The 26,124-nt window shown below is 46.7% G+C and overlaps 1 protein-coding gene and 1 pseudogene across 2 annotated transcripts; both read right to left on the minus strand.

The window, feature by feature from the left end:
• Window positions 1-768: 768 nt before the first annotated feature.
• On the minus strand, window positions 769-9,544 carry Catsper1 (cation channel sperm associated 1). 2 transcript variants are annotated; one of them, XM_021152059.3, is made up of 12 exons: window positions 8,491-9,544; window positions 7,328-7,534; window positions 6,265-6,378; window positions 5,947-6,100; window positions 5,523-5,614; window positions 5,231-5,374; window positions 5,022-5,085; window positions 4,806-4,878; window positions 4,651-4,711; window positions 3,600-3,675; window positions 1,051-1,165; window positions 769-917 (listed from the first exon to the last, which is right to left on the minus strand). In XM_021152059.3, the coding sequence occupies exons 1-12, from the start codon at window positions 9,440-9,442 to the stop codon at window positions 891-893; spliced, it is 2,079 nt and encodes a 692-aa protein (XP_021007718.1). In that variant the 5' UTR covers window positions 9,443-9,544; the 3' UTR covers window positions 769-890. The 2 variants fall into 2 exon arrangements, with proteins under 2 accessions (XP_021007718.1, XP_021007719.1); XM_021152060.1 differs by lacking the exon at window positions 6,265-6,378.
• Window positions 9,545-20,277: 10,733 nt separating this feature from the next.
• Window positions 20,278-25,079, minus strand: LOC110285930 (putative RNA polymerase II subunit B1 CTD phosphatase Rpap2; annotated as a pseudogene).
• Between the last annotated feature and the right edge of the window lie 1,045 nt (window positions 25,080-26,124).

The following is a 26,124-nucleotide window of genomic DNA, read 5'->3' on the forward strand; positions in this document are numbered from 1 at the left end:
TTCAAGACAGGGTGTCTCTGTGTAGCTCTGGCTGTTGTGGAACTCATTTTGTAGACCAGACCTCAAACTCAGAGATCCATTTGCCTCTGCCTCCCAAATGCTTGGGTTAAAGGTGTGTGCCAACGTACCTGGCCCTTTGGGTTTTTGAGGGGTTTGCTTGTTTGCTTTTGGTTTTTTTTTTTGTTTTGTTTTTTTTGTTTTTGTTTTTGCTTCTCAAGACAGAATTTCTCTGTGTGTAGCCTTGGCTGTCCTGGAACTCAATCTGTAACCAGGCTGTCCTGGAACTCACAGTTCCACCTGCCTCTGATTCTCCAGTACTGGGATCAAAGGCATGCGCCACCAACTATTTGGGTTCTAAGTATTCCTACTGAGTTGCTACCCTTATGTTAAATGTTGGGTTCCTGGTAAGCCTGAGTTCCTGGGTGCTGAGTCCCATGCCTGGCCTCTAATGCAACCCTGAAAGTTCTGGACTGTTTCAGTCCATTCTTTTTTCTCCCAACCCCAGGACAGACAGGTTCTTCCCATCTAAGGACTTCACAGTGGGTCTTCCATCCTCTCCCCGGGCTCCTCTGTCTATGCCGCTCTTCTGATCTCTTCTAATATCCTGTTGGACTGAACTGAGAGGCTGGAACCCGGTGAGGTCAGAGGAGATCCAAGAAGAGCCTCTTCCACAAGCAACTGTCAACATATGTCTACAGCACACTATTCGATTGCCTCTTGACCTTTGCTTCAGGCTAGCCAGTAAGGACACAGAGCCCTCCAGGGGTTTTAAAAACTCTATTGGGACCTCAGTCCAACATGGTTCTGGATAATACCAGCAGCATTAGGGCCATGTCCCAACCCACCGAGGTAGGTAGCTTGCCAGAAACTCAGGTTAGTATTCTTCAGGGTCACTTCCCATAGTCGTCGTCTCCAGCCTGTAGGGTCAGATAGGGTGTGTGTGTGAAGGAACCAGGGCCAGCCTTTGCCGATACCATGGTACTCTGAGTAAGAGCATCTACCCCCAAGCCTCTCCTTTCCTTTCCCCTGCCCCTCTCCTTCCTGGTTCACCTCGAATGCCGTGTCCACAAGCTCATCAATGACATATGCTTGGGAACGAAACTTCTGTTGATGCTGTTCCACCGCTGCCACCAACTGCAGGAACTGGAAGTGGAGCATCCGCTGCCTGGAGAGGGGCAGAGGCAAGGACTGGGCTCCTAGGGACCAACATGGCTCTCCTCACCATGACCGAGGTGTCTATCTCCAGTATGTCTCCTCCTCTAGATTTTGCTTTTTTACTTTTTATTTTGTAGATGTGTGTATGTTTGTGTACATGTGCACCTATGGGTATACATGAGTGTGTGCCTGTGGGTATACATATGTGTGTCTCTGGGTATACATGAGTGTGCGCATGTGAAGGCCAGAAGTCGACATTGGGTGTCTTTCTCTATTGTTCCCTACTTTACTGTCTAAGATGGTGTCTGCTATTGAACCTGGAGCTCGCTGATTGGCTAGACTGGCTGGTTAGCAAGCCACAGGGATCCTCCTGACTTTGCATCCTCCTCAGCGCTGGCATCACAGGTCCAGGAGTGCACGCCGACACCTAGTGTTCTACATGTGTGTTAGGATCCAAACACAGACCCTCATGCTTGTATAGAGATTGCTTTATAGACTTAGCCATCTATTCTAGCCCCTACATTTTTATTTTGAGATGAGTTCCCACTGAGCTGCCCAGATTGGCTTTGAACTTGTGGTTCTTCTGCCTCTGCCTTTCAAAGAGCTGAGGTTACCAGCGTACACCATTATATCAGATATGTCTGTCTGTTTTCCAATACCCGCAAAAGTCTGTGTGTGTCTGTGCCGTGGAGGCATCAGCAGTGGCTCATCTTTTAGCCACCTGCACCTCCATCTTGCCCATTCATCTACGCAAGCCTCTCCATGGACCCACTCCACCATGTGCCCATCCAACCACTGCACGCTTACCTCCCCTCTCCCATCGATTCTTCTCTGGATCCACGTACTCAGTCTACACAAGATCCATCCCCCCATTTACTGCCCTGTGTTCTTTCTCACTCACTTGTCCACTCATTGGATCTTATCAATCCATTTGCCAAACACACTGGGAGTAGGAAAAACAGGATGCTCCAAGGATGTTGAAATGAACAAGAAATTGATATCACCTTTGGACCCAGATACTACAACCCATTGTTAATGTCAACACAATGCCTAGGGCCCTTCTAGAGGAAGCAGCCAGGACTTTATCCAGAGGGTAAAGGAAGACTTAGGATCAGAGCTTAAGCCTAATGGAAAGTAAAAGCCAAAGCTATACTGAAAGATATTCTAAGTGGGGGGACCAGTAGCAATGGTATCCCCAAAGAATATGGCAGAGGCCACAATGGTGGCTCAGATCCTGGAACATGTCAGATAAACAGGAGAGTGACCCAGGAGGCGACAGTAGTTAGGAATTTAAACTGGCTCTCTCAAATACTGGTCATCTGAGCCTGATATCAATAGATAACCTGAGAACAACAGTGTAGGTAGGGGCCTGTCAGTAATACATATGTCATCTTAGAAAAGAATGTGGGCAAAACAAGGTTATGCCGTAGGTAGCAATGGCCATGATCTGAGGGAAGCTAACACTACCCCAATCATATAGAATTCTGAACACCAGGCTGCAGATGTTGGATTCTGTCATGGTGAGTGGAATTCCAGAGGATATCGGCTTGCAACTGTGACCTGTATAATGATCTGGAGCCAGACTGGCTGCGAGAAGGAGCACAGGGCTTGGCTTCCACAGAGAACCTCAAGAGAACTAGGCCTGAGAACTGAGTTACCAGCCTGTTGCCAAGGACCCTAAGTCATCGCCAAGGATCTTCAGCTAGCCCGGCCAGGGATGGGTATTGATTATCGATGAGGTTTCACCATGTGATCTCCAGACCTTGCCCACACGATTCTCCACAGTATCCTTAATCCTTCCACTTGGCTGAACCTTGTCAGTCAAGTGACCCAGCAAAGGGCCTGGCAGGATGGACAGGAGTGGCCCTAACAGAGGAACATTTCTCTTTGGGTCCCTGGAACCTGCATGGAGCCTGCATCTAACAAGGGTCAGGATACTTTAGAGAAGTTGAGCAGTGGTGGCACCTACCTTTAGTCCCAGCACTTGGGAGGCAAAGGCGGTTGAATCTCTGAGTTCAAGGCCAGCCTGGTTTACAGAGCAAGTTCTTGAACAGTCAGGGCTACACAAAGAAACCCTGTCTCAAAACAAAACACAAAACAATACAACACACACACACACACACACACAGAGACAGAGACAGAGACAGAGACAGAGACAGAGAGACAGAGAGAGAGCACTCTGCTACTGGTATGATCCTTGTAGTGAAGCCAACACAAGTCATCTGTGAGCTAGGAACTGCTCCTCACTGCCCAGGGCTGCTTCTGCTTCCCATATCCCATTTGGAGCCTTGGAAACAAGCCTTAGCCCTCCACCTACTTCCTTCCACCCAAGACAGACAGGCAATATTCTTTGCTTCCCATTCTACCACCCGGCTTCCAGATCTCTTGCCCTGGACCCAATCCCCGCCTCCCTAGCCCTACCCCGCTTCCTTCCATCTCCTCACTTCACTGTCATGTTGCCAAACATTCCCTCAATAAGCTGCATCTTCAAGGCTTCCTCCGTCATTTGTGCATTGGTGTCTGGGTGAAAAGAAGGGACATGGTGAGGAGGGTGGCCCGGCACATGGCGGGCTGGGTGTGGGAGCAAACACCTTTGGTCCTAGTATTCAGGAGGTAGAGGAGGTGGATCTCTTAGTTCAAGGCCAATCTGGTCTACAGAGCAAGTTCCAGGACAGCCAGAGCTACATAAAGAAGCCCTGTCTCAAAAAAGTAAAAAACCAAAACAAAACCAGCCAACCAACCAACCAAACACCAAAGGGCAACAAGGCAGAAATGTCGGCCAGGTGCAGACTATCATTTGAGTGCTGGACCAAGCCATTCCTCAGATCTCTTGCACTCTGTTAAGTGGAGCCAATTTATCTTTTTACTTAAGGTAATTATCAACCTAAGTGGGGAATATCTTCTGCTGACTTCACAGCAGGGTCTAGAAACTCATTCTAATATTCATCCCTTTTTCTTCCTCTCATTTTGTCTTAAAGGTTTTAAAAAGATTCTGTGTGTATGTTCTGTCAGAATGCATATATGCACACTATGTGTGTGCCCCTCCCCCCCCATGGAGGCCAGAAGAGAACGTCAGATCCCCTGGGATACCCCTTTTCTTGAGACAGTGTCTCATATAGTCTAGGATGCTTTGGAACTTCTGATTCTCCTCTGCCTCCCCGCAAATGCTGGGGTTACAGGCATAAGTCTGGATGAGTGTAGGTGACCTTGAGTTCTATGTGACTCATAATGGCAGTTGTAAATGCTTCATGGAAGACTAACTGCTGCAGGCCATGAAAGTTCATTACAAGCAATAGTTTGATAAACCATAATTTGTTTTGCAAGTAAGGTCTTTCAAAAATTGATACATTTAATTGGCTTTTAGAGGATTGTCTAGAATCCTTTGGATCAAAGTTCTAAACTTGGATGGTCTCATATTTCAGATTCGGAACCTCTGAAACAGCCTGGCTACTCTAGAGGGGAAGTAGAAGGACAGGAGGGAGGACTGGTCAGTACCTGCTTTGTTGAGATCTGTCAGAGAGTCATCCAGCAACTTCTCATGGACCCGGGCAGCTTGCTGGAGAAAAGGCCTCCGTTCTACCAGGGTTTCCTCCCTGGAGTGTTGTTCTTCCATTCCCCCCCCCCCAGTCTTCGCCCCATGTGTATGGTACCTCCAGCTTCACTTTCTCTAGGCCTTTGAGCAACGCCATCTGGAAGTTATCTACCAGGACAGCAATCACCAGGCTGCAGAGGGGACAGTTGGATGCTCTCAAAGGAGACACCAGAGAAGAGGCCACATACTGTCCTTTGAGTCCAGTGTGGCATGACAAGGGTGAGAGGGCTGGTGTGGGTTAGGTAAAGACCCAATGGTGTAGCTGGTGCCTCACTTGAGGAAGATGAAGTACTGGATGACAATGTAAATCATGAGGATCGGTATGATGTACCAGGCGCCTAGGGGAGGGAAATGGTAGGGAAATCAACAAGTGTCCAAACTTCCACCCTTTCCAGCAGGTCTCAGCAGCCCCCCATATGGCAGATGTAACTAAGTCATTATTAGTGTCTGCTAACCAGGCCCTGGATCCTGGCCTCTGCCCACCTTGGGCCCTGTTGTCTATGTAGATGAGGGACCAGTCGTCCAGGGTGAGCATGGTGAACAGGGTGAAGAGTGTGGTAAAGATGTTCTGGAAGCGCTTGGGGTCTGAGTCCTGAAACAGTGCTCGGAGAACCACAGAGAAGAGGACTGGCGACTGCTGAGGGTCAAACCATCACCAGATTCCCCGCCGCTGAACCACCTCTCACCAGGTCGCACTCAGCCCCTCCAGACCTGCTTCTCCCCACTCCCAGCTGCCCTAGGCCAGCAGCTGCCCAACCTCCACTGCACAGGATACAGAGGCAGGTAAACATGAGGGTGAGGATAGCTGTGATGGATGGTAAAGATCCACTCAGAGTCCCGGCCACTTCGTGGAGGCTGGTCAGGATGCTGTGGGCAGTGATGGAGAGGGAGTCTGAATTAGTGGGGATGCAAGTGAGAGCTGTAGCTGGTAACCAGACTGGATGCTAAAATTAAGGTGTCCCTAATTCATTGGTGACTTAGTCAAGTCATGATCCTTCCTAGGAAAAATAAAGAGATTGTTTCGTGGGTGGACCGCGCGGGGGGGGGGGGGGAGGGGTATTCCAAGCACGAAAGGGGCCACAGTGCCGGCCCACAACCATCCCAGAAACATGTCCCATGGACCCCCTGGAAATCCAGGCCCATGTTCCCTTTTTCCTTGAGAAATCTCCACAAGGGCGAGTAGCCTTGGTGGTAATGACCTGAGCCTCCGAAGAACCCGGATGGCCCTCAGGGCCCGCATACTTTTGAAGACTTTGAGAATCCGGAACAGGCTGTGGTTGTAGAATGAATATGAGAGCGAGTTTATCTGAAGGAGCACAAAGTCCAGCACTGCCATGACCATGATGAAGAAGTCTAAGGGCAGAGTGTTGCTTCAGTTTTAGGGAGGCCCCAACAGACCCTTAGCCCAGACCTACAGGCTTTCCAAAACCACCCCATCCCCACCCCTTTTCTGTCCTTAGCTCCCCACAAACAGTTCAGTGCCCCCTCCCCATCCTATAGCAACCTTACCCACCCACCCAGATTGTTCCATGGGTCATAAAAATACTCCAGGCCCAGGGCAATTAGCTTGAGGACAGCTTCTAGTACATAGATGGAGAGGAAGATGGAGTCCAAGACCATGAAGTACCATTCTGTGGGGACACCAGAGGCCTTCTCAGTGACAATTCCCAGAATCCTGGTCACCCTCTACTCCTCCCTCCTTACTGGGACCTCATGTAGGCCACACCCAGGCTTCCCTTGGTTGGGATTTTTTGGTCTGTTTTGTTTTGCTTTATCCTTTTGGTTATTTGTTTTTGGAACTTGCTATGTAGGTCAGGCTGGTCTCAAACTCATGGAGATCTGCCCACCTCTGCTTCATTCTGCTGGAATTAAAGGTATATGTCCAGCCCCCTAGCTCTTTTAAAGGACTTAACCACGCAGTTTGTGGGTTTTCTTGTTTGTAAAATGGGAACAAGAAACAGGCTTGGCAGAGTTCTTTATAAGCATTCTAAAACTGCAGCCTTGAACGGTAGTGCATGCAGTACACTGAGTGACGACTTTTCAATCACCTGGCTCTATTGGGTTTCCAGAGGCCAGGGTTCTCAGGCCTTCCACTTTAAAGCTTCCAGGGCCTCTTGGTAGAAGACTTCCCAGCACCCAGCCCACCTGGAGTGGTATATGCAGAGCATATCGCCACCTGGTGGCTACATTATGAACAGCATGGCCTACAGTTCGTTGGCTTTTCTGCAGACTATTTCTACCTCTGGAGATGTCAACAAGTTGCCAGGAGGCAAAGATGAGGAAACTTAGGATTTTTGTTGTTGTTGTTGTTTTGTCGATTTGTTTTTACTTTTGCTTTTGTTTTTTGCTTTTTCTGAGACATGGTTTCTCTGTATAGCCCTGGCTATCCTGGGACCTGTATCAGGATGGCCACAGAGACCTGAGTCCCTCTGCTTCCTGAGTACTGGGATTAAAGGCATGCACCACCACTGCCGGGCTTAACATAAATTGTAAAGACCTCTTGGCAGTGGATCAGGCTCATAGGAGGACCTGGAGCCACACGGATTGTTCAGTATAGGGACAAGGCCCCGTGACGCTTACCACCTCGGATCTCTAGCTCAGTAAAAGTCTGGGCCACAAGGATGACTGTGTTGAGGCAGACCACGATGAAGATAAAGGTCTCAAAGCCCAGGGACTGGGTCAGTGACAATATCATTTGCTGAAGACCCAAAAGGAGATGGCTTATTTTTTCCCATAGCAATTGGAAGATATTCCCGGTGTGTGCCTTCTTGTGGGCCCTCTGGGCCTCTGTAAAGGAGTCAGAAAGTTATGCTCTTGCAGGTCACAGTGATGGGCTGCAGTGACCCCAGGTACCCTCCCAGATGGGCATCATTGTCCTTCCTCTTATGTGCCTGCCATCCTGCTTGTCCTGTACTGGTCTTGGGGTCACCGTCCTTATACCCTCCACATCAGGGGCCCAGTTTGGGATTTGGTTTGACAGGGTCTAAACATTCCTGACACCACAACTCTAGATTTATCTTTGCTCATATGGAAACTTGAAGGAAACCCAATTCTTGTTACCATCCCACCTTCTTGGTGATCTCTTTTCCTATTTAAGATCCTGCTAAGCCGTCCTACTCTGACCACTCTGGTTCCCTTTCAGTCATTAGTCCTCCTCTGTTCACTCATGAGACTTTCGCTGTGTGCTGGACTGGTAGGTAGAGTCTGGGAGACTGTAACCATTGGGATCGCTCCATGCTTGCCAGTAAACTGGTTCTTCCTTTTAGTATTGGTTCTCAGGTTATGTCCTCAGCAAGTGTTTCACAGTTTAGTGGGGCAAGCATGGGCACCGAATCCACAGAAGCAAATCTCCTGATGTACAAGATGCCAGGCTCCTATCACTAGATGGTCTGGGATTGTACCCAACCCTACCTTTGGACCCTGTGAGTAAAGCAATTGTCCTAGCTTTTTCTCTGCACTGCCAGGACCCAGGAAGACTGGGTATCTACATGATTAGCTCAATGGTGAAGACATGCACATGTGAGTGAATGGAGTGAGGGCTAGAGGAGGCAGTGCAAGACTTTCAGAGCCATAGTGTAAGGAGTAAGGGGCAGTGAGCAGCCAGAAGCGAATAGCTGATTTGAATGCACACACAAGTGAGGACTGGGCTTGCTGATGGCTGAAAAGCAAGTTCAGAGCCTGGGCTAGAGCGTATGAATCTGAGCAAGGAAGGAGTCTGGGTTGGGACCCCAGGAAAGACTCACTTTTGCGTTTCTGAACGTGATCCTCCCCTTCACTCAGAGAGGCTGATTCTTTCAAGCTCTCCCTGGACTGAGCTTTGCCGAAAATATGAGAATGAGCTCCAAAGTTGGACCGAGCCCCACTGGCTGTGCTTTTCGATCCCACATGAGATGGAGAGGTGGCAACTGTGCTGTGAGACTTGTGTGAGAGTTGAGAGGCACTTGGGGAGTGATGATGGATATGGCGCTGCATATGATCTCCGTGATAGTGCCGTTGCTCCTTGTGGTGGGGATGCTCACCATGGTGAGAGTGGGCATGATGGCCCTCATGATGGCCCTCATGACGGCCCTCATGATGGGGATCAGCGTGGAGGCGAGGTCTTTCCTGGTGACTGAACGGCGCAGTGGAGCGATGGGACCGCGTACTGGAGCGATAGGAAATGGTGTCTGCATAATGATCTCTGTTCTGCTGGGGGTTAAGATGTTGAGACCTCTCAAAGTGTTGTTGATGGGTTGTCCCTTGGTGGGTGCCAGTAGAGTGGGGGTGGGACAAAGGTTCACTGGGTCTACGGGGGTCAGCTTGGTGGGGATGATGATTCGGGTCAATATGAGGTCCACTCTGGGGTCCACCAGAGTGCTGGGACTCAGCAAGGGGGTGCGATCCACCATAAGCGTGAGGGATGTTAGGTAAGGTAGAAACACCGGCCCTGTCCTGCTGATAGGAATGATGGGAGAAAGCATTGTCATGGGAGTCTGAGAACTCACGCAAATGCTGAAATTCATTTTGTTGATGGAACCCACCATGCTGTTGGTATGGTTGTTGGAACATCCCATGTTGAGGAGAATCGTAATAGACGCCACCTTGGTTTGGCCTATGCAGGGTGGGGTGGGGGTGGGGGTGGGATTGATGGCTTGGGTCTAAGCTACCGGGGTGTGTCTCATGGTAAGACTCGTCCCTCCTTGAAGATTGATCCATGACCGTCTTGGAGTCCCTGGAACAAAGACAGTGCAGGTGTATTACCCAAAGTCCCTTCTCTGGATCCCCTCAAGCTAAGCTCAGTCCAACCACAGCCCCAGCTTCCAGGGAGCTCTGACTGTTCTCTCGGAATCTTCCTTTCTATGATGTCATCAGTGTGCTTAGGTCTCACTTTACAAATGAGGGCTTTCTTTGAGCTTATCACTCAGAATTGAGAACTATTGTGTCTAAACAAAACAAAACCCAAACAAAATAAAAGATGAAGAAAAGGAATTATCATATCTCACTCACCTCTTTATTGTAAAATCAGAAAACTGGGCTGGGTGTGATAGCAAAGACCCCCGAACCCAGCACTAGGGAGGCAGAGGCAGGTAGATCTCTGTGAGCTCAAGTCTGGTCTACACAATGAGTTCCAAGTCAACCAGGGCTACACTGTAGGCACACATTTTTTGCAACCTACTTTTAATAAGGGTTTAACCTCTCCTCTAGCCCAGCACCCAGCAGAGGCAGCGGAAGAGGAAAGTTAAGTTATTAGGATCTGGGGGAAGTGGACCTGTTCAGCAATAGCTCTTTGGGGACGAGCTCGATCTTTGTCAGCCGTTCAGTCCTGTAGCAAACACCAAATACGACTCAGCAGCTGCAGACCGGTCCTTTCATCAAGCAGACACCAGGCGCGAACCAGCAACTGTAGTTCAATCCTGAAGACACCGCCAGGCTCGTGACCCGGCCTGAGGTGAGGCCATGGAATTGGCAAGCTGCCGCAGGACCATGAAGAGTGGTTCTTGGGCATTTCCCACAAAGTCAGGGTTATCTCAAGTTGAGCTCAACATTGCTATGTAAATGGGCTCCCTCACGCTGAGGACAGGACTAAGAGGGAGCTGGCAGAGAATGGAAGTGTGCAGCTGGCTGCTACAGAGAAGATGGGTCCCCCTGGTTCAGATTCACAGAAGAAACTGGTCTGACCGTCATCACTCAACTGGCTCTGCTGACCCATCTCAGGGATACAGGCTCTCAGGGAAATGAGCATCTCCAAGGAAGAGAGGATCTGGCAGACACAACCTAAAACAGGATGCCTGAGGCCTTAATCTCCACAGCCTTCCATGTTTATGCAAGCCTGGTGTTGCCCATCCTCCAAGTTACCCCTCCCCTCATGCCTTTTCCTGAAAGGATTCACCTCCAGCAGCCCTTCAACTCAGCCTTAGCCTCCACTTGAAGAAGGTACGTGGTGGGAGGGGGTGGCTGTGCCCCCACCCCCCACCCCCGGCCCCAAGGCCACAGTGGCAGGAGGGGAGAAGAATACATGTTTATTTTGTTTTAAAAAAGTCTTTAGTAAAGAATAGCAAGGCAGAGCAAACCAAACCCTGGCTCGGTGCTCATCTGCCACTGTCTGTGGGGTCAGATTTATACTCCTTCATCAAGCGTCCTTTCACATGTCTGCTATATCCAAACATCCTCTCACCTGTGTCTGCTTCAGGAAAACAGTCTCTCCTGTGTTTGCTTTAGCAAGACATCCTTTCACCTGTGTGCCCCAGCAAAACAGCATATGATATAACTAACTTTCCAAAGAACTGTAAGTTTCCGCTTCACTACACAGAGAAAACTTATCTCAAAAAACAACAAGAACCTCAACAAGCTGAAGGTAACCCATTAGAGTAATGCCAAATCAAGACCAAGAAAAAGTGTGTGGCTCTATGGGTTAAATGCTTGCTGTATAAGCTGTATAGGCCTGAGTTCAGCTCCCTAGAACCCACTAAAACACTGGACACAGTGACACAGGTGTCAGTAATCTCTAGGCTCCAATGGAGAAATGGGATGCAAAACCAGGGGACTCTATAGAAACTGCGTGGCTAATTAGGCTGCTGTATGCAGTGTTGAACAATAAGAGATCCTGTCTCAAGGTGGAAGGTGTGGGACGTGAAGGATGCTCTGAGCGTGTGAAGTCCCAAGTGAATGTGTGTTGTTGATATGAGCTGGCCATTTGGTGGTACACACCTGTAATGCCTGCCAGCAAGGTAGATCATGAATTTGAGGCCAACCTGGGCTACCTAGTGAGACTATCATATATATTCATATATATGTATATATATATATATGTGTGTGTGTATGTGTGTATATATATACATATATATGTATATATATGTATATATGTATATATATGTGTGTGTGTGTATATATATATATATATATATATATATATATATACTTCCTCCAGATTTGGTCCAGCAAATTAAATTGAGTAGCATAGGATAGCCCCTCAAATTGTTTCAGATGAGCCGGGCAGTGGTGGCATACACCTTTAATCCTAGCACTTGGGAGGCAGAGGCAGGTGGATTTCTGAGTTCATGGCCAGCCTGTTCTACAAAGTGAGTTCCAGGACAGCCAGGGCCTCAGTTTTTTTTTAAAGATTGATTTATTTATTTATTTTATGTATGTGAGTACACTGTAGCTGTACAGAGGGTTGTGAGCCTTCATGTGGTTGTTGGGAATTGAATTTTTTTTTTAAAGGACCTCTGCTCGCTCAGGTCAATCCCACTCACTCAGTCCCTGCTTGCTCTGGTCCAAAGATTTATTTATTATTATACATACGTACACTGTAGCTATCTTCAGACACACCAGAAGAAGGCGTCGGATCTCATTACAGGTGGCTGTGAGCCACCATGTGGTTGCTGGGATTTGAACTCAGTCAGTGCTCTTACCTGTTGAGCCATCTCCCCAGTCCTCCAAAAATTTTTTAAGGGATAAAGTGTCCACTTCTTGGCTCTCTTCTCTTTCCTTCTCTGCTGCTCTTTTCTAGTGACCAAACTGGGCTAGGTAGCCTAGCAGTCTCTGCCAGCTGAGGTCAGGAATCTTAAGGAACATCTCCTCCCTGGAAATACTGTAAAAGGTCTTAGTGTTTCCAAGAGTCCTCCTTTTGTCTTCTGTCATCATATGAAGAGCAATATCTTTATAGTCAAAATGTCCACCATGCTGATTCTATGAACAGGGTTCCATGTGGGACAGGCATACTTGGTGATTAAAGATACAGACCGCACATCAGCAGCTTCAGCCAGAAGGCCAGTGGCAATTACTACTCTGTTAGAGTTGAAACTGATTCCTATGATGGCCGTCCTCCATTTTGCCAGCCTCTGTCTCCAAGCACGCAGTCAGTGAAGTCCTGGGAAAGTCTTTTCAGTGGGCCAAAGACATCTTCTTTCTGGTGTTGGTGCGAATGGCTATTTGCTTAGGTTTTGTCTGTTTGTTTGTTGTTTTCCCAAGGCAAGTTTGTGTGTGTGTGTGTGTGTGTGTGTGTCTTGGAACTTGCTCTGTAGACTAGTCTGACCTTGAACTCAGATATCCACTTGCCATATTAAAAAAAAATTAAAGCATGAATTAAAAAAAGACATTTATTTAATATGGCTACATTGGAAAGGTACAAAGATATTCAGAGCACTGCCCCCACCCCATGGCGATCTTACAGGAATCCTGCAATGAAAAGCCAGACAGTCTTTGGAGCTGCTGCTTTCCCTCCTCTTATCTGACCGTGAACATGATGAAAATACCTATCACCAACTATAGTTCCACAACATCGTGGGTATATTTTGTATGTTTTTACTCCACTCTTGTTCAACATGTTAAACACAAGTGAATTTCCAAAGTTTTAAAATTGTTAGTCTTGTTTCAAGTTATTTACATCTTGAAGAACAAACAACAATTTCAGATCTCCGATTTAACCCTTTTTCCTTTTGCGGGCTCAGAATCCTCATCTTTTACACAAGATTAAAGCCAGCTTCTAGCTGCATCTCCTTCACTTTCTTCTCTGTGATTAAAGTTACAATTCTTTTTTTAAATACGATTTATTTATTATTATACGTAAGTACACTGTAGCTGTCTTCCGACACACCAGAAGAGGGTGTCATATCTCATTACGGATGGTTGTGAGCCACCATGTGGTTGCTGGGATTTGAACTCAGGACCTTCGGAAGAGCAGTCAGTGCTCTTACCCGCTGAGCCATTTCTCCAGCCCTAAAGTTACAATTCTTAATTTAATGTGAATGGGTGTTTACCTGTATGTTTGTGCACCACATTTGTGCATGGTGCTGGTAGAGGCCAAAATGGGGGCATCAGATTTTCCGAAACTGGAGATATAGACCTTTGTGAGCCACCACGCATGTGCAGGGAATCCATTCTGGGTCTTCTGGGAGAGAAGCCAGTGCTCTGTGCTGCTAAGCCTTCTCTCCAGCCTGTTCTAATTATTATTAGTTCATCCTCTCTCTCTCTCTCTCTCTCAACAGGTTTCACTATGTAGCCCATGGATGTTCTGTGCCTCCAGGCTGGCCTCAAACTCAAAGATCCTCCTGTTTGTGCCTCTCAAGCAGAACTAAAATCCCGGTTCCATTATTTTTAGTAACATCTCTTTTAGATGGATCTAGCCAAAGCCTTCAGAGATGCAGTCCCTCCAGCACTGAGGCTGCTCTTGTCCATCACCGTCCTCTTCCTCCTCCTCACTCTGAAGCTCTGCATATCCCGTGCAGAGATCAGTTCCTGGCTCTAGTATCCATGGTGTCCCCTGCAGGCACCATGAGTTTCTTTCTTCTCAGGATCCTCCAGGGAACTCGATGCTTACCAGCCTGGTTCCCCTCCAAACCCAACTCCCTATCTACTACCCACATGAAGGATCCACAAATTGTGGCCAGCCTCGTGGGAAGGACAAGGAAACCAGTGTGGGATGCCTTTTGTGTCCCTGGTTGCAAAATGACTGTGTGGGTCCTGTGGTTCTCTGACACTTGCCTCTAGCCTGGGCCCAGTTCTGGCATCTCCAGAAAATGTCAGTGTGGATGGGGATGGGGTATGTGTGTTTTCACTGATGCCACCAGGTGCCCAGTCCTTGACACTGTGTGTGTGTGTGTGTGTGTGTGTGTGTGTGTGTGTGTGTAGGCTCACTCTGTAGATCAGGCTGGTCTTGAACTCAGGAAGATCTGCCTTCCTCTGCCTCCCTAATGCTTGAATAAGAAGTATGTGCCATTACACCAGACTTTTTCTTTTTAAAGTTTATTTATTTTATGGATGTTTAGCCTGCCTGTATGCATGTGCTGCTGGAGGCCAGAAGAGGGAGTTAGAACCCATGGAAGTGTTACAGATGTTGTGAGCTGTCATGTCCGTTCCGTACACAGAGCCAAGGCTCTCTGGAAATATAGAAAGTGCCCTTAACAGAGCCATCTTTCCAGTCCTGGTCCTTGATACCTTAACATGCCATCAGTTTCATCTGATCCAGGTATCCGATGGATTTGAGTAACAGCCATCCCCAATTTCAAGCACAATAAACACATGGCTCAGTGGTGTCCCTGTTGATAGGGACCAGCCATCATCCATAACCTTTACTCCTCAGTACACAGTGCATCAGAGTGGCAGGCAAATAATGGTCTAATGCTATGACTGCTCTTTTTTGTATTGGTTGAGAGAATATTTATTTATTTAATAAATAAATATTTCTTTTCAAGACAGGTTTCTCTGTGTAGCACTGGCTGTCCTGGAACTCACTCTGTAGACCAGGCTGGCTGTTATGGAGTAAGTAACCCAAACTGTCTTACGGATCCTGAGAGATAAAGAAAGTTTATATTTTAGCAATAGATTTGAATATCTAAGACATGACCTTGAACGAGGGACCAATTTTTGTAAACAAGAACCAAGAAAGAGAGGCCAAGTCAAACACCTACATTACATTTAGCTATCCTTATTTTATATAAATTCCTCTTCTAAAATTGAAATAGCATGAGACACAACAGTAACAGGTTTATCATTTGTTGCAAGATAATTTTTTTCCTAAGGGGGAGTTAGACAATGTCTGGAGCCTTTATCCAGTGTACATAACAGCGTTTCCATTGATACATAGCTGGATCGCATCCTCATTCTTAGTTTTTAGCCTGTATACCCAAGTTTCTCCACAAAACCTTGAAGCATCATGGAATTAGGGCCTAATGCATATGACCAGCTGGAAGGAGTGACTGGATTCTTAGGTGAAGGTCCAATGATATTGCTTATCTCCTTTTTTAAAAAAAGTAAATTATATATGTATTCTGTTTTTATGTATGAGTGCTCTGTCTGCGTGTGGGCCAGCATGTGGCTGCTGGGAGCTGAACTCCAGACATCAGGAAGAGCAGCCAGTGGATTTTAGCTGCTGAGCCATCTCATTAGTCCCCTTACCTCCTTCTTTCAAAGGAATATTAACTTTTTTGTTTGGTTGGTTTGGTTTTTGGTTTTTGGAGACAGGGTTTCTCTGGCTGTCCTGGAACTCACTTTGTAGACCAGGCTGGCCTCGAACTCAGAAATCTGCCTGCCTCTGCCTCCCGAGTGCTGGGATTAAAGGCATGTGCCACCACACCCGGCAAATATTAACTTTTAACAAGCTCAGCTTTGCTTTTTGTTTGTTTGTTTGTTTTGTTTTATCTTTCTCTTTTTATTAATTACAAGATTAAACAATTAAATGAGAATAATCAGACATCGAATTGCAGATATATAAACTAAGTTAGGACAAAACAAGTAAGGATGGCGTTATATCTTACAGTTCCTGGGAAATCCCAGAGCCCGGTGCAAGGCCTACCATACAAGCTATGTTAAGGAATGTCTAAACCAGACACAGAGGAGGGTTGCGAATGCATTTGATCTCTGCACCCAGGAGGCAGAGGCAGACTGAGCTCAGTGTATTCCATCCAGGCAAGCCTGGGCTACACACAGTAAGTTCCAGACCAGCTAGAGCTAGACAAGGAGACTCTGTCTCAAAAAGAAACAGATAGAAGCAAGCAGAAGCAAGGGAAAAAGAAAGCAGAAAAGAAAAAAAGAAATGTCTGAAGGGCAACTCTGAATGCTTCCCTTCTGCCCCAACTCTTGTTGTGGGGAGGGGAAATGGGGGAGAGATCTCTCCTTTCAAGATCTCCCAGAATTTGCCTGGGCTGCCTCCTCCCACCAATGGCCCCTTGTTGGGTGCAGGCTGCTTAGCCTGAAGATGCATCATTAGCTTTGTTGTTTAATGTCCCTTGCTCTCTGTGACGCTTCACACTCACATAGGCTATGGAACCACACAGGGGACAAGCTTCCAGATTTACCCATAAGGATCATCTAGAGTAAGTCAGCCTTTAAGAATGCCTGGAGGGTTAGTTCATATTGTTGTTCCACCTATAGGGTTGCAGACCCCTTCAGCTCCTTGGGTGCTTTCTCTAGCTCCTCCACTGGGGGCCCTGTGTTCCATCCAATAGCTGACTGTGAGCATCCACTTTTGTGTTTGCCAGGCACTGGCATAGTCTAACAAGAGACAGCTATATCAGGGTCCTGCCAGCAAAATCTTGCTAGTGTATGCAATGGTGTCAGCGTTTAGAGGCTGATTATGGGATGGATCCCCAGGTGGGGCAGTCTCTAGATGTCCATCCTTTCGTCTCAGCTTCAAACTTTGTCTCTGTAACTCCTTCCATGGGTATTTTGGTATCCCCAGAGCTCGTGACTCTAGCTGCATACATAGCAGAAGACGGCCTAGTTGGCCATCATTGGGAAGAGAGGCCCCTTGGTCTTGCAAACTTTATATGCCCTGGTACAGGGGAACGCCAGGGCCAAGAAGTGGGAGTGGGTGGGTAGGGGAGCAGGGTGGGGGAGGGTATAGGGGACTTTCAGGATAGCATTTGAAATGTAGATGAAGAAAATACCTAATAAAAAATTGGAAGAAATGCCTGGAGGGATTACATTGATTAGGTTAACTGAGTGGTGAACACCGATCCTAAACAAGGGCCGCACCATCCTGGTTTGAGTACTCCATCCGGATAAAAAGGAGGATGCTATCTGAGTGGGAGCATATGTCCTTCTCTCTTCTGGACTGCAGATGTCATGTGGCTTGCTCTATCCAGAAGTTTCTTGCTGTGGTAGAGTACAAATGAAATTCTTGATCTGGTTTGACCGGTTTGGGAGGTGGCTTGGACGGAGTGACCAGGCTCAGCCGCGGGAGACCCACACACGCTGAGCTGAGCGCCAAGCCTGCGCTGGCCTTGGCCGCTCCAGACCCACGAGCACTGCGGAACACTCTGACCAGCGAGCTCCGCAGACAGCCCGGCCTTCCCACCAGGAAGTGGCCGCGCCTCGCCGGCTGCTCAGCTCTGCTTATTTTAGGCTCTGCTTATTTTACTGAGAGATTTTAAACAGAAGATTGTATTTTATTCTTTTTTTTTAAAGATTTATTTATTTATTACATGTAAGTACACTGTAGCTGTCTTCAGACACACCAGAAGAGGGAGTCAGATCTCGTTACGGATGGTTGTGAGCCACCATGTGGTTGCTGGGATTTGAACTAAGGACCTTTGGAAGAGCAGTCGGGTGCTCTTACCTGCTGAGCCATCTCACCAGCCCTGTATTTTATTCTTTAACCCAATCGTGTGTGTCTGCAGATGAAGGTATGCAACCTTAAAGCTTAGTGGGTATTTTGTTTTTTTCTTATAGTTATTAAGTTGCAGAACAATTTAAGTATCTGTAACCTAGAGGCCATTAAACAAAAACGACAAAGACAGACCTCTACAGGAACTTGGAAATGTTGGCATCAGAGTGTTTTTGTTTTCTTTAAGGATTGTTGTTTTATAGTTTAAAAAACCATATCCAATAAGCGTATAAATCTTAAAGGTACAGAAAGTTTGTGTTTTATCTGTTTTAAGTCCCATAGTGTCTTTTGAGGGGGCTGTTTGTCTTCTCTCTGTCCTAGAATCAGGTGGCATTCTGACCTAGGACAGAGATACTGAAGGAAATTTTATTTTTTTAAACCATTTATTTATTGATTGATTGATTGAATGTAAGTACACTGTAGCTGTCTTCAGACACTCCAGAAGAGGGCGCCAGATCTCGTTGCGGATGGTTGTGAGCCACCATGTGGTTGCTGGGATTTGAACTCTGGACCTTCGGAAGAGCAGTCGGGTGCTCTTACCCACTGAGCCATCTCACCAGCCCCTGAAGGAAATTTTAAACAACCATACTTGGATTGGAAGAAGGAAGCCATATAGCCCAACTCCAGAGCCATCTCTTTAATAAAAGAAAGCAGCATAAGACAGTATTTTAATATTAACCACACTCAAAAGACATCTAGTCCCCACAAAACCACTGATCAGCCGGGCGTGGTGGCGCACGCCTTTAATCCCAGCACTCGGGAGGCAGAGGCAGGCGGATTTCTGAGTTCGAGGCCAGCCTGGTCTACAAAGTGAGTGCCAGGACAGCCAGGGCTACACAGAGAAACCCTGTCTCAAAAAACCAAAAAAAAAAACAAAAAAAAAAAAAAAAAAAACCAAAAAACCACTGATCAAAGGGAGAGAGCAGAACAAACAGAGTACAAAAAAAAAAAAAAAAAAAGACTTAGAAATCCTGGGTGCGGGGCAGCTGCTGTACTGCAGAGAGCAGCAGGAGGCCTTATGATGCCCACCAGGGTGCCCACATCATCCCAGCCCAGCAGGGGAGCACTGGGCGGAGCCAGAACGCCATGGTCAGACAAAGGAGCCTGTTACAGGATATTTGAACCTGTTTCTAGTCAGGGTGTGATTCGGCCCTTAGCACACACTTTTAATCCTGGAATACAGACACACTTTTAGTACTCACCTTTAGTCTCAAACAATGAGGGTAAAGTTAATTTGTAGAAGGAAGCACCGATGTTTGAAAGTGATGCCTAATTGAGTGGCAGACAAAGTGACAAATCAGAGAAAGGTTTGACAGAATAGGATACACCCAACTCTTTTGAGAAGAGTGGAAAGGGAAGCTACTTAAAGGGGAGACAGACAGGGCAGGACGGGAGGAAGAGAGTGCAGCACAGGAATGCAGTAGAGTTGAGAGGGAGAGTAAAGCAGCCCAGAAAGTGGGAAGGAGGCTGGTTTACTGAGAAGAGTTTTACAGAGATAAACTGAAGACAGAACAAGCTAGACACAGGTAAAGACAGAGCAAGTAGAGAATGAAAAGGAACCAAAAGATGACAAAGTTTGCTAGAGTTATTCTGAGGCAAAGCAGAGCAATTCAGAGGCTGAGAGTGCTGAGGTCCAGGAGTCATTTCACAAACCACATAAACACCAAACTCAATCAGACAGGGATATTTTATTGAGACTCAGGAGCTGAACTGCGAAGTTGAGTCAAGATCCTATAGGGATTTTTAAGCCTAAAATCTACAAACAGTTGTGCCAAGTTATTCCACCAATCAGAATTTAGGGATGGGGATTTCCTTTGAAACATGTCTTTGTCATACATTTATTCTGCTCCCACTGGTTGGAGTACTCAACTGTGGCAGGGGCCTTGCCTAACTTTCGTGTCTCTCTCTTTTTTAAAAGATTTATTTATTTTATATCTGTGAGTACACTGTAGCTGTCTTCAGACACACCAGAAGAGGGCACCAGATCCCATTACAGATGGTTGTGAGCCACCGTGTGGTTGCTGGAAATTGAACTCACGACCTCTGGAAGAGCAGTCAGTGTTCTTAACCACTGAGTCATCTCTCCAGCCCAATTTTCTTTCCTTTCCTTTCTTTTCCTTTCCTTTCCTTTCCTTTCCTTTCCTTTTCTTTTTTCACTGAAGATCACATTTATTGACCTAACTTTGCTGTTATTTGAATGATAGAGTTTACAATAGGCCACAATTACCATTTTCTTAAGTTTTGGTTGTGTTGGTTGTAACCAGTCAAAAAGAATAAAGGTAATTAAATTTTCTCCAATATTCATTCAAATTCCAGTTTAAGACTTCATTTTCCCCTCAAATCCTGTGTTTTGAGGTTCTGGATGTAAGAGCTTCCTTCTTGCTGGGGTAATGGCTTTTCTGTGTCTGAGGAAGTTACACACTTAGTCATCAGTCACTCATGGACTCTCACTGGCGAACACACCAGGTCTGGTGAGGAGCATTCCTCTTCTGTCTTCCTCACTTACACCATTCTTGTTAGCTAGCAGCTGGTTCTAAATATAATGGTTAATTTTTCAAGATCTTCACACTTTAAATGCAATTCTGTCAGCAGGGTGGTTATAAACTGTGTAAAAACCACATTTTTCGTAGAATGCTTCTGAATGCCAAGAATCGGTGTCAATAGTAACAGCAAGACCACAGCAATTAAAGTCCATTCCACAGGTTTGTGTATAATGTTTCTATTTGATAATCTGAACGTCTGAATGAGGTTTTTAAGTTCAGTGTAAATATCTCCCATTGTAATCTGAAGAGGACCCAAAAGTCCAGGCAATACTTTAATTTTTCAAGAACAATCCGTCTTCTAATCTGGTTCTGGGAACTTGAGTCTATCAGTGGGAAGCTGGGATCACGCTGAAGCACATTCTCTTTAGAGTCCTGAGACTTGGTAGTGTCTTCATTTAAAACACAGCGCTCTTTGTAGAACTCCCTGGCCCTCAGGTTCAGCATCTCCATTTCCTTTTTCAAGCTCTCATAACTTGGCAGTGGCTTAATGGCTGTGTCTGAGCCTCTAAAGGGCAGTGTTGCGTCCAGGGTGTTCTGAGCTTGACTCAGGGCAGGATCACAACTACCTGGGTCACAAATTATGTCATCTTCATCAAGTTCTTCATCAGGCTCAGAGGCTGAAGAGGGTTTCAGGCACACAGAATTGTGGTCCTGGCCATATAAAAACTTCAGTGTTTCTTCTGTCTTCCATTCAGTCAGAGTGTCCGACAGAACTCGGAGTAAGTTTGCCTTCGCAACCTCAGGACGCACCCGTACCAAACCAGAGGCTGACCCAGAACCTAGACTTGGCAAATTTGCTCCTGAAATGCTCAGCACTCTTCTTGCCTAAGCCTACAAGCGTAACTTGTGATACACCGTGTTTATGTTCAGAAACGGCTGAAGTGTTAAGTCTGTCACACCAAGGGCCAGGTGACATCTGAGTACTTCCTTTCTTTAAAGGAAGTTTTCAAGTGGCCACTTTCTCCTGACTATCTAATCTGCAATTATCCAGCTGCACGGTAACCTCTGACACGGTCTGTTCTCCTGCTTTGGAGTCCACGTTCTGAGCAGCCTTCTTTCTCCTTAGCTGCTTTTTGTGTGCGGGTGTGGTCTTGTATCCACTGCCTTTGGTCTGTTTCCTGGTAGAAGAGAAGAAACAAAGCCTTGCTCCTCCTCATCACTGGTCCACTTGCTCCAAGAGCTGGAAGAAGCAGATTCACACTGTGCGTCCAAGGCACCAGAACCGTCAACATCTGCTGCTGTCACGGCATCTCTGAAGATCTGTACTACTTCTCCAGAATTGCTGCTTTGTCCTTTCTTCAGCAGCTGAAAGTCAGGAGGCCTCTCTTCCTCTCGAACCCATACTGGAGTTTTGGGAATCTGTTTCAAAAAATTTAGATGCTCTGTAACAAAAATTGCTGGAGAAAGACTTCCTTTCAGTAATATCATAGACTTTATTGGTTTTAGTAGAAATTCGTTATTTCTATTTCGGGATAACCCCTAGCTGTCACAGGTCCTCCAAGCCAGTGGCGACATGAACAACACAGGCACCAAGTCGGGTTCACGCAGCAACGTCTTTATTTTGGGCTTTTTCTTTTTTTTTTTTTTTTTTTTTAAAGATTTATTTATTTATTTTATATGAGTACACTGCCACTTTCTTCAATTACCCCAGAAGAGGGCATCAGAGCCTATTATAGATGGTATGGATAGTTGTGAGCCACCATGTGGTTGCTGGGATTTGAACTCTGGACCTTCGGAAGAGCAGTCGGGTGCTCTTACCCACTGAGCCATCTCACCAGCCCGGGCTTTTTCTTTTACAACTCCCTTCCCCAGCAGCTTCTTCTTAGGGCAAGGGCTAAACTACTCCTATTCTACTTCTCTTACTCTACTTCTACTCACGGCATGGGCTAAAACTCCTCACTACTCTATTTCTGGCTTCTACCTAGAGCAAGGGCTAAACAACAACTCACTTCACTACTCGCGACTCCTCCCCTTCTGGCTCCACCCCACCTCATCTGATCATTATTCACACACACTCCAGGCACGAGCTTAGGTTGTTCACAGATAGGCTGACAGGTCTGGATCAGGAGGAACTGTCCAGCCTGGCAGGCAGCCCACGCAAGCAGACTCACTGCGCATGCTCAGGCAAGGCAGTAAACAAGTGGGTTTCACGGGGCCTGCGGCCGCACCCACTTCCCACATCTCCCCCTTTTTGTTTTATTAGCAGCTCTGGGATCAACATCTGTCTTAGGTTGCCCCCACCGTGCCACATCCTTACCCGTCATGGGAGTGACGAACTCACTTTCACCATCCTGTCTTAGGTTGGTATGCGCACATGAGGGTCTTACCCGTCATTGATTACTGATCCAGCATGTTGAGCCAACACTGGGGGGGATGTTCCTGCTTCCAAGGCTGCCATAGCCTGCACTAAGGCTCGTTTATCAGCCCTGTGCCGCCTTCGCATATGTGCCATCCACCAAAGCATTCCTCCACACACAACAGTCAGCAGGAGCGCTCAAAAGGCTATCCCTCCCCAATTTTTTAAGAGTCCCACAGTTCCCTTGATGATCTCCAGCCATTGCTTTGCGTTGCAATCTCCACATGGGTGTTGTTCATGGCAACAATCGATGCTTGCAATTCCTTCATCTTTGTGTCGAGATCATGACTCCAATTTCCTAGCAGCATCGCACCAATTGCACATGACAGATTTGCAGCTCTGGAAAAATTCTGATACTGAACAGAGGTTACACACATTCTTGACATATGAGTCAAGCTCTGGCTAAGGGTGGCAATTGGTGAGGAGATTGTAAATTGGAATCTCCTTTTGAAATATCGAATAACGGGCATAACTCTGCATTGGGAAGATTACAATAGTGCCCAATCCAAATGATATCTCCTAACAATTTCTGAAAATCATCCAAGGTATGCATTTTATCCATCCTTAGTTCCAGCTTTAGTGGCTCGACAACAGCATCTCTCAATTTAGTTCCTAAATAGTGTTTTATGTCTGTCTTTTGAACCTTTTCTGGGGCTATCACCAAATTCCACTTCTCCAAGAGGTATTTAGTTAGGGTCCCAAATATCTCTTCCACTTCCACATTAGAGGAGCCACAAATCAAAATATTATCCATACTACGCTTTCCCTTTTTGCCTCCCTCATCTTTATAGAGGGGAGGAGAAGGCAACAGAGGGGCTGATGGTTCGGGCAGCCTACCGTGCCTCAACCTCCAGAGGAACATCCGACAACAGCTGTCGCTATCAGTCCTGTTGCTGTCACTAATAGACCCTTCAGAGCTAGATTCCTTCTTCTCTTTCTTAGCTTTGGTTTGTTGTCTAAGCTGTTTAGGCTTTCGGTGGCTAGCCTGAGAAGCAATCTCCTTATTGTACTTTCCACTGGCGTCCCTCAAGCACGCCCTGACCAAGATCCAGATGACTACCATTTTTACTGTCATTTTAATCGCAGTTGAACCTATGTTGCTGAAATTCCCTTCGTTTTTATTCCTAAGAACCTTAGTGCTCCGTCCCCTTTTTTTCCGGGGAACCTATCAGGCCTATGCTTTCTTTAGTTGCTGAAATTCCCTTCGTCTCTATTCCTGAGAACCTTAATGCTTCGTCCCTTTTTCTTGGGAACCTTACCTTCGTCTCTATACCTGAGAACTTTAATAATCCCTAATCCAGGAACCTAATAGTCTCTAACTGAGAACTTTAATGCTTCGTCCCTTTTTTCCCGGGAACCTTACAGGCCTGTGCTTTCTTTAAATACCATTGCTTATCAAAATTTCCTTACAGATGTTTACTAAAATTTCCTACCGCTGTTAACTAAGGTTTCCTTACCTCTGTTTATCAACATTTCCTTACCTCTGTTTACCAAAATTTCCCTACCGTTGTTTACTAAAAATTTTCCTACCGCTGTTTACCAAAAATTTCTTACTTACCTTTGCTGACCGACACAATGAGTTCCCCATTCCCAGACGGGCCACCATTTGTCGCAGGTCCTCTGAGCCGGTGGCTACAGAACGACACAGGCACCAAGTTGGGTTCATGCAGCAACTTTACTTCGGGCTTTTTCTTTTACAGCTCCCTTCCCCAGAAGCTTCTTCTTAGGGCAAGGGCTAAACTACTCCTATTCTACTTCTCTTACTCTACTTCTACTCACAGCATGGGCACTTCACTACTCTCGACTCCTCCCCTTCTTGCTCCACCCCACCTCATCCAATCAGAATTCACACACACTCCAGGCACGAGCTTAGGTCGTTCACAGATAGGCTGACAGGTCTGGATCAGGAGGAACTGTCCAGCCTGGCAGGCAGCCCATGCAAGCAGCCTCACTGCGCATGCTCAGGCAAGGCAGTAAACAAGTGGATTTCATGGGGCCTGCAGCCGCACCTGCTTCCCACACCTAGCTTCTTCTGACATAAAGGATAGCCACAGAGTTCGATGATGGACCGCTCATCCACAACGTCGCTGTAGTGAGCTGGTGTGATGAACATCCCACACTTCTTCAGGAATTCTTCTAAGACCTGCTCTGTGATGCGTACAGCTTTCCTTTCACACTCCACCTTCCTTTGTACAGCAGCTTCCAGTTCTGCTTGCCTTTTAAACGCATCTCCTCGTTTCAGGGCTCTGGTCTGTTTAGTACTGGTCGTGTCTCGGTGGGTGCTGGAAGCCCGGGTACTTGGGCCCAGAAAGCAAGGTACAGCAGAGTCGGCCATGGGAAATGCGGTCAGAAGCGAGGGGCAGGACAGCACATCCTCTGTGAGGTTCTACCTCGGCATGCTTCCCCAGGAACCGGGCTGGGGGCGGGCCCAGGGTGGGCGGGGCGACCAATTTTCATGTCTTAACTTGCTAAACAGGATGTCATTTGCCCACCTACATGTCTCTCTCTTCCTTCCTTCCTTTCCTTCCTTCCTTTTCTTTTTCTCTTCTCTTTCTCCTCCTCCTCCTTCTTCTGCCAAGTAGGATGCCAGTTCTCAGGGAGGTTTTGGGAACTTAAACTTCCCTGGACCACTATCCAAAATAGAAGTCTTATCTTATATTGGTGCAAGTGTCTCTCTTATGTTGGGGTCCATCCCAGGGGAGTTTATAAAAGCAAGTGCCATAAAAGCTCATACACAGGACCTAGGTGGTTGGTTCAGGTCCAAGCTTATTGTGGGTAACTATACAAAGCAGTTTTACTGACTTCTATCATGGTTGGTTTCCAAGGGCACAGAACATAACAGAATATGAAATCAACTTGGGCATGAGAAAATAGTAACAGCAGGAAAAACATGTTTCCTTATAACATTAGTAACAGCACAAAATGGCAGACTATTAAGGTAACTGTTACCTAGGCCTTAACATTCCATCTATGCCTTAATAGCTTAGCCAAGTATCATCAGAGAGAAAAGCCAGATTAACTAAGTCAGCTGGAAGAGGAGTTTGAGCCAGAGCAGCTGCGTTGAACCAGTCAGGTAGAATTCAGAAAGAACAAAAAAGGGTGAGCTTATTCAGGAGCAAGTCTCAGAGGCTCAAAACATTCTAGGCCGAAGTTAGATTGTACAGAGGCTAGAAGCTTCCAGGACTAGGCCTATGATAGCAGGTTGAGGCAGTGAGCCTCAGAGGCACCAATCATTCAGGCAAATAAAAAGTACTTTGACAGGAGCCAGTTGGGAATTAGAACATCATGGAAAATACATCATTCAGGAGCAGCGTGGTGAGGAAAAGGATCTCCAACAGGAGGGCACAGAGACGACCCAGATGTACCTGCAGGACTTAGACCCCAGACTCCTACA

The sequence above is a fragment of the Mus caroli genome, unplaced genomic scaffold (genome assembly GCF_978045245.1).
Source record: "Mus caroli unplaced genomic scaffold, Mus_caroli_1 scaffold_20, whole genome shotgun sequence".
NCBI lineage: Eukaryota > Metazoa > Chordata > Mammalia > Rodentia > Muridae > Mus > Mus caroli.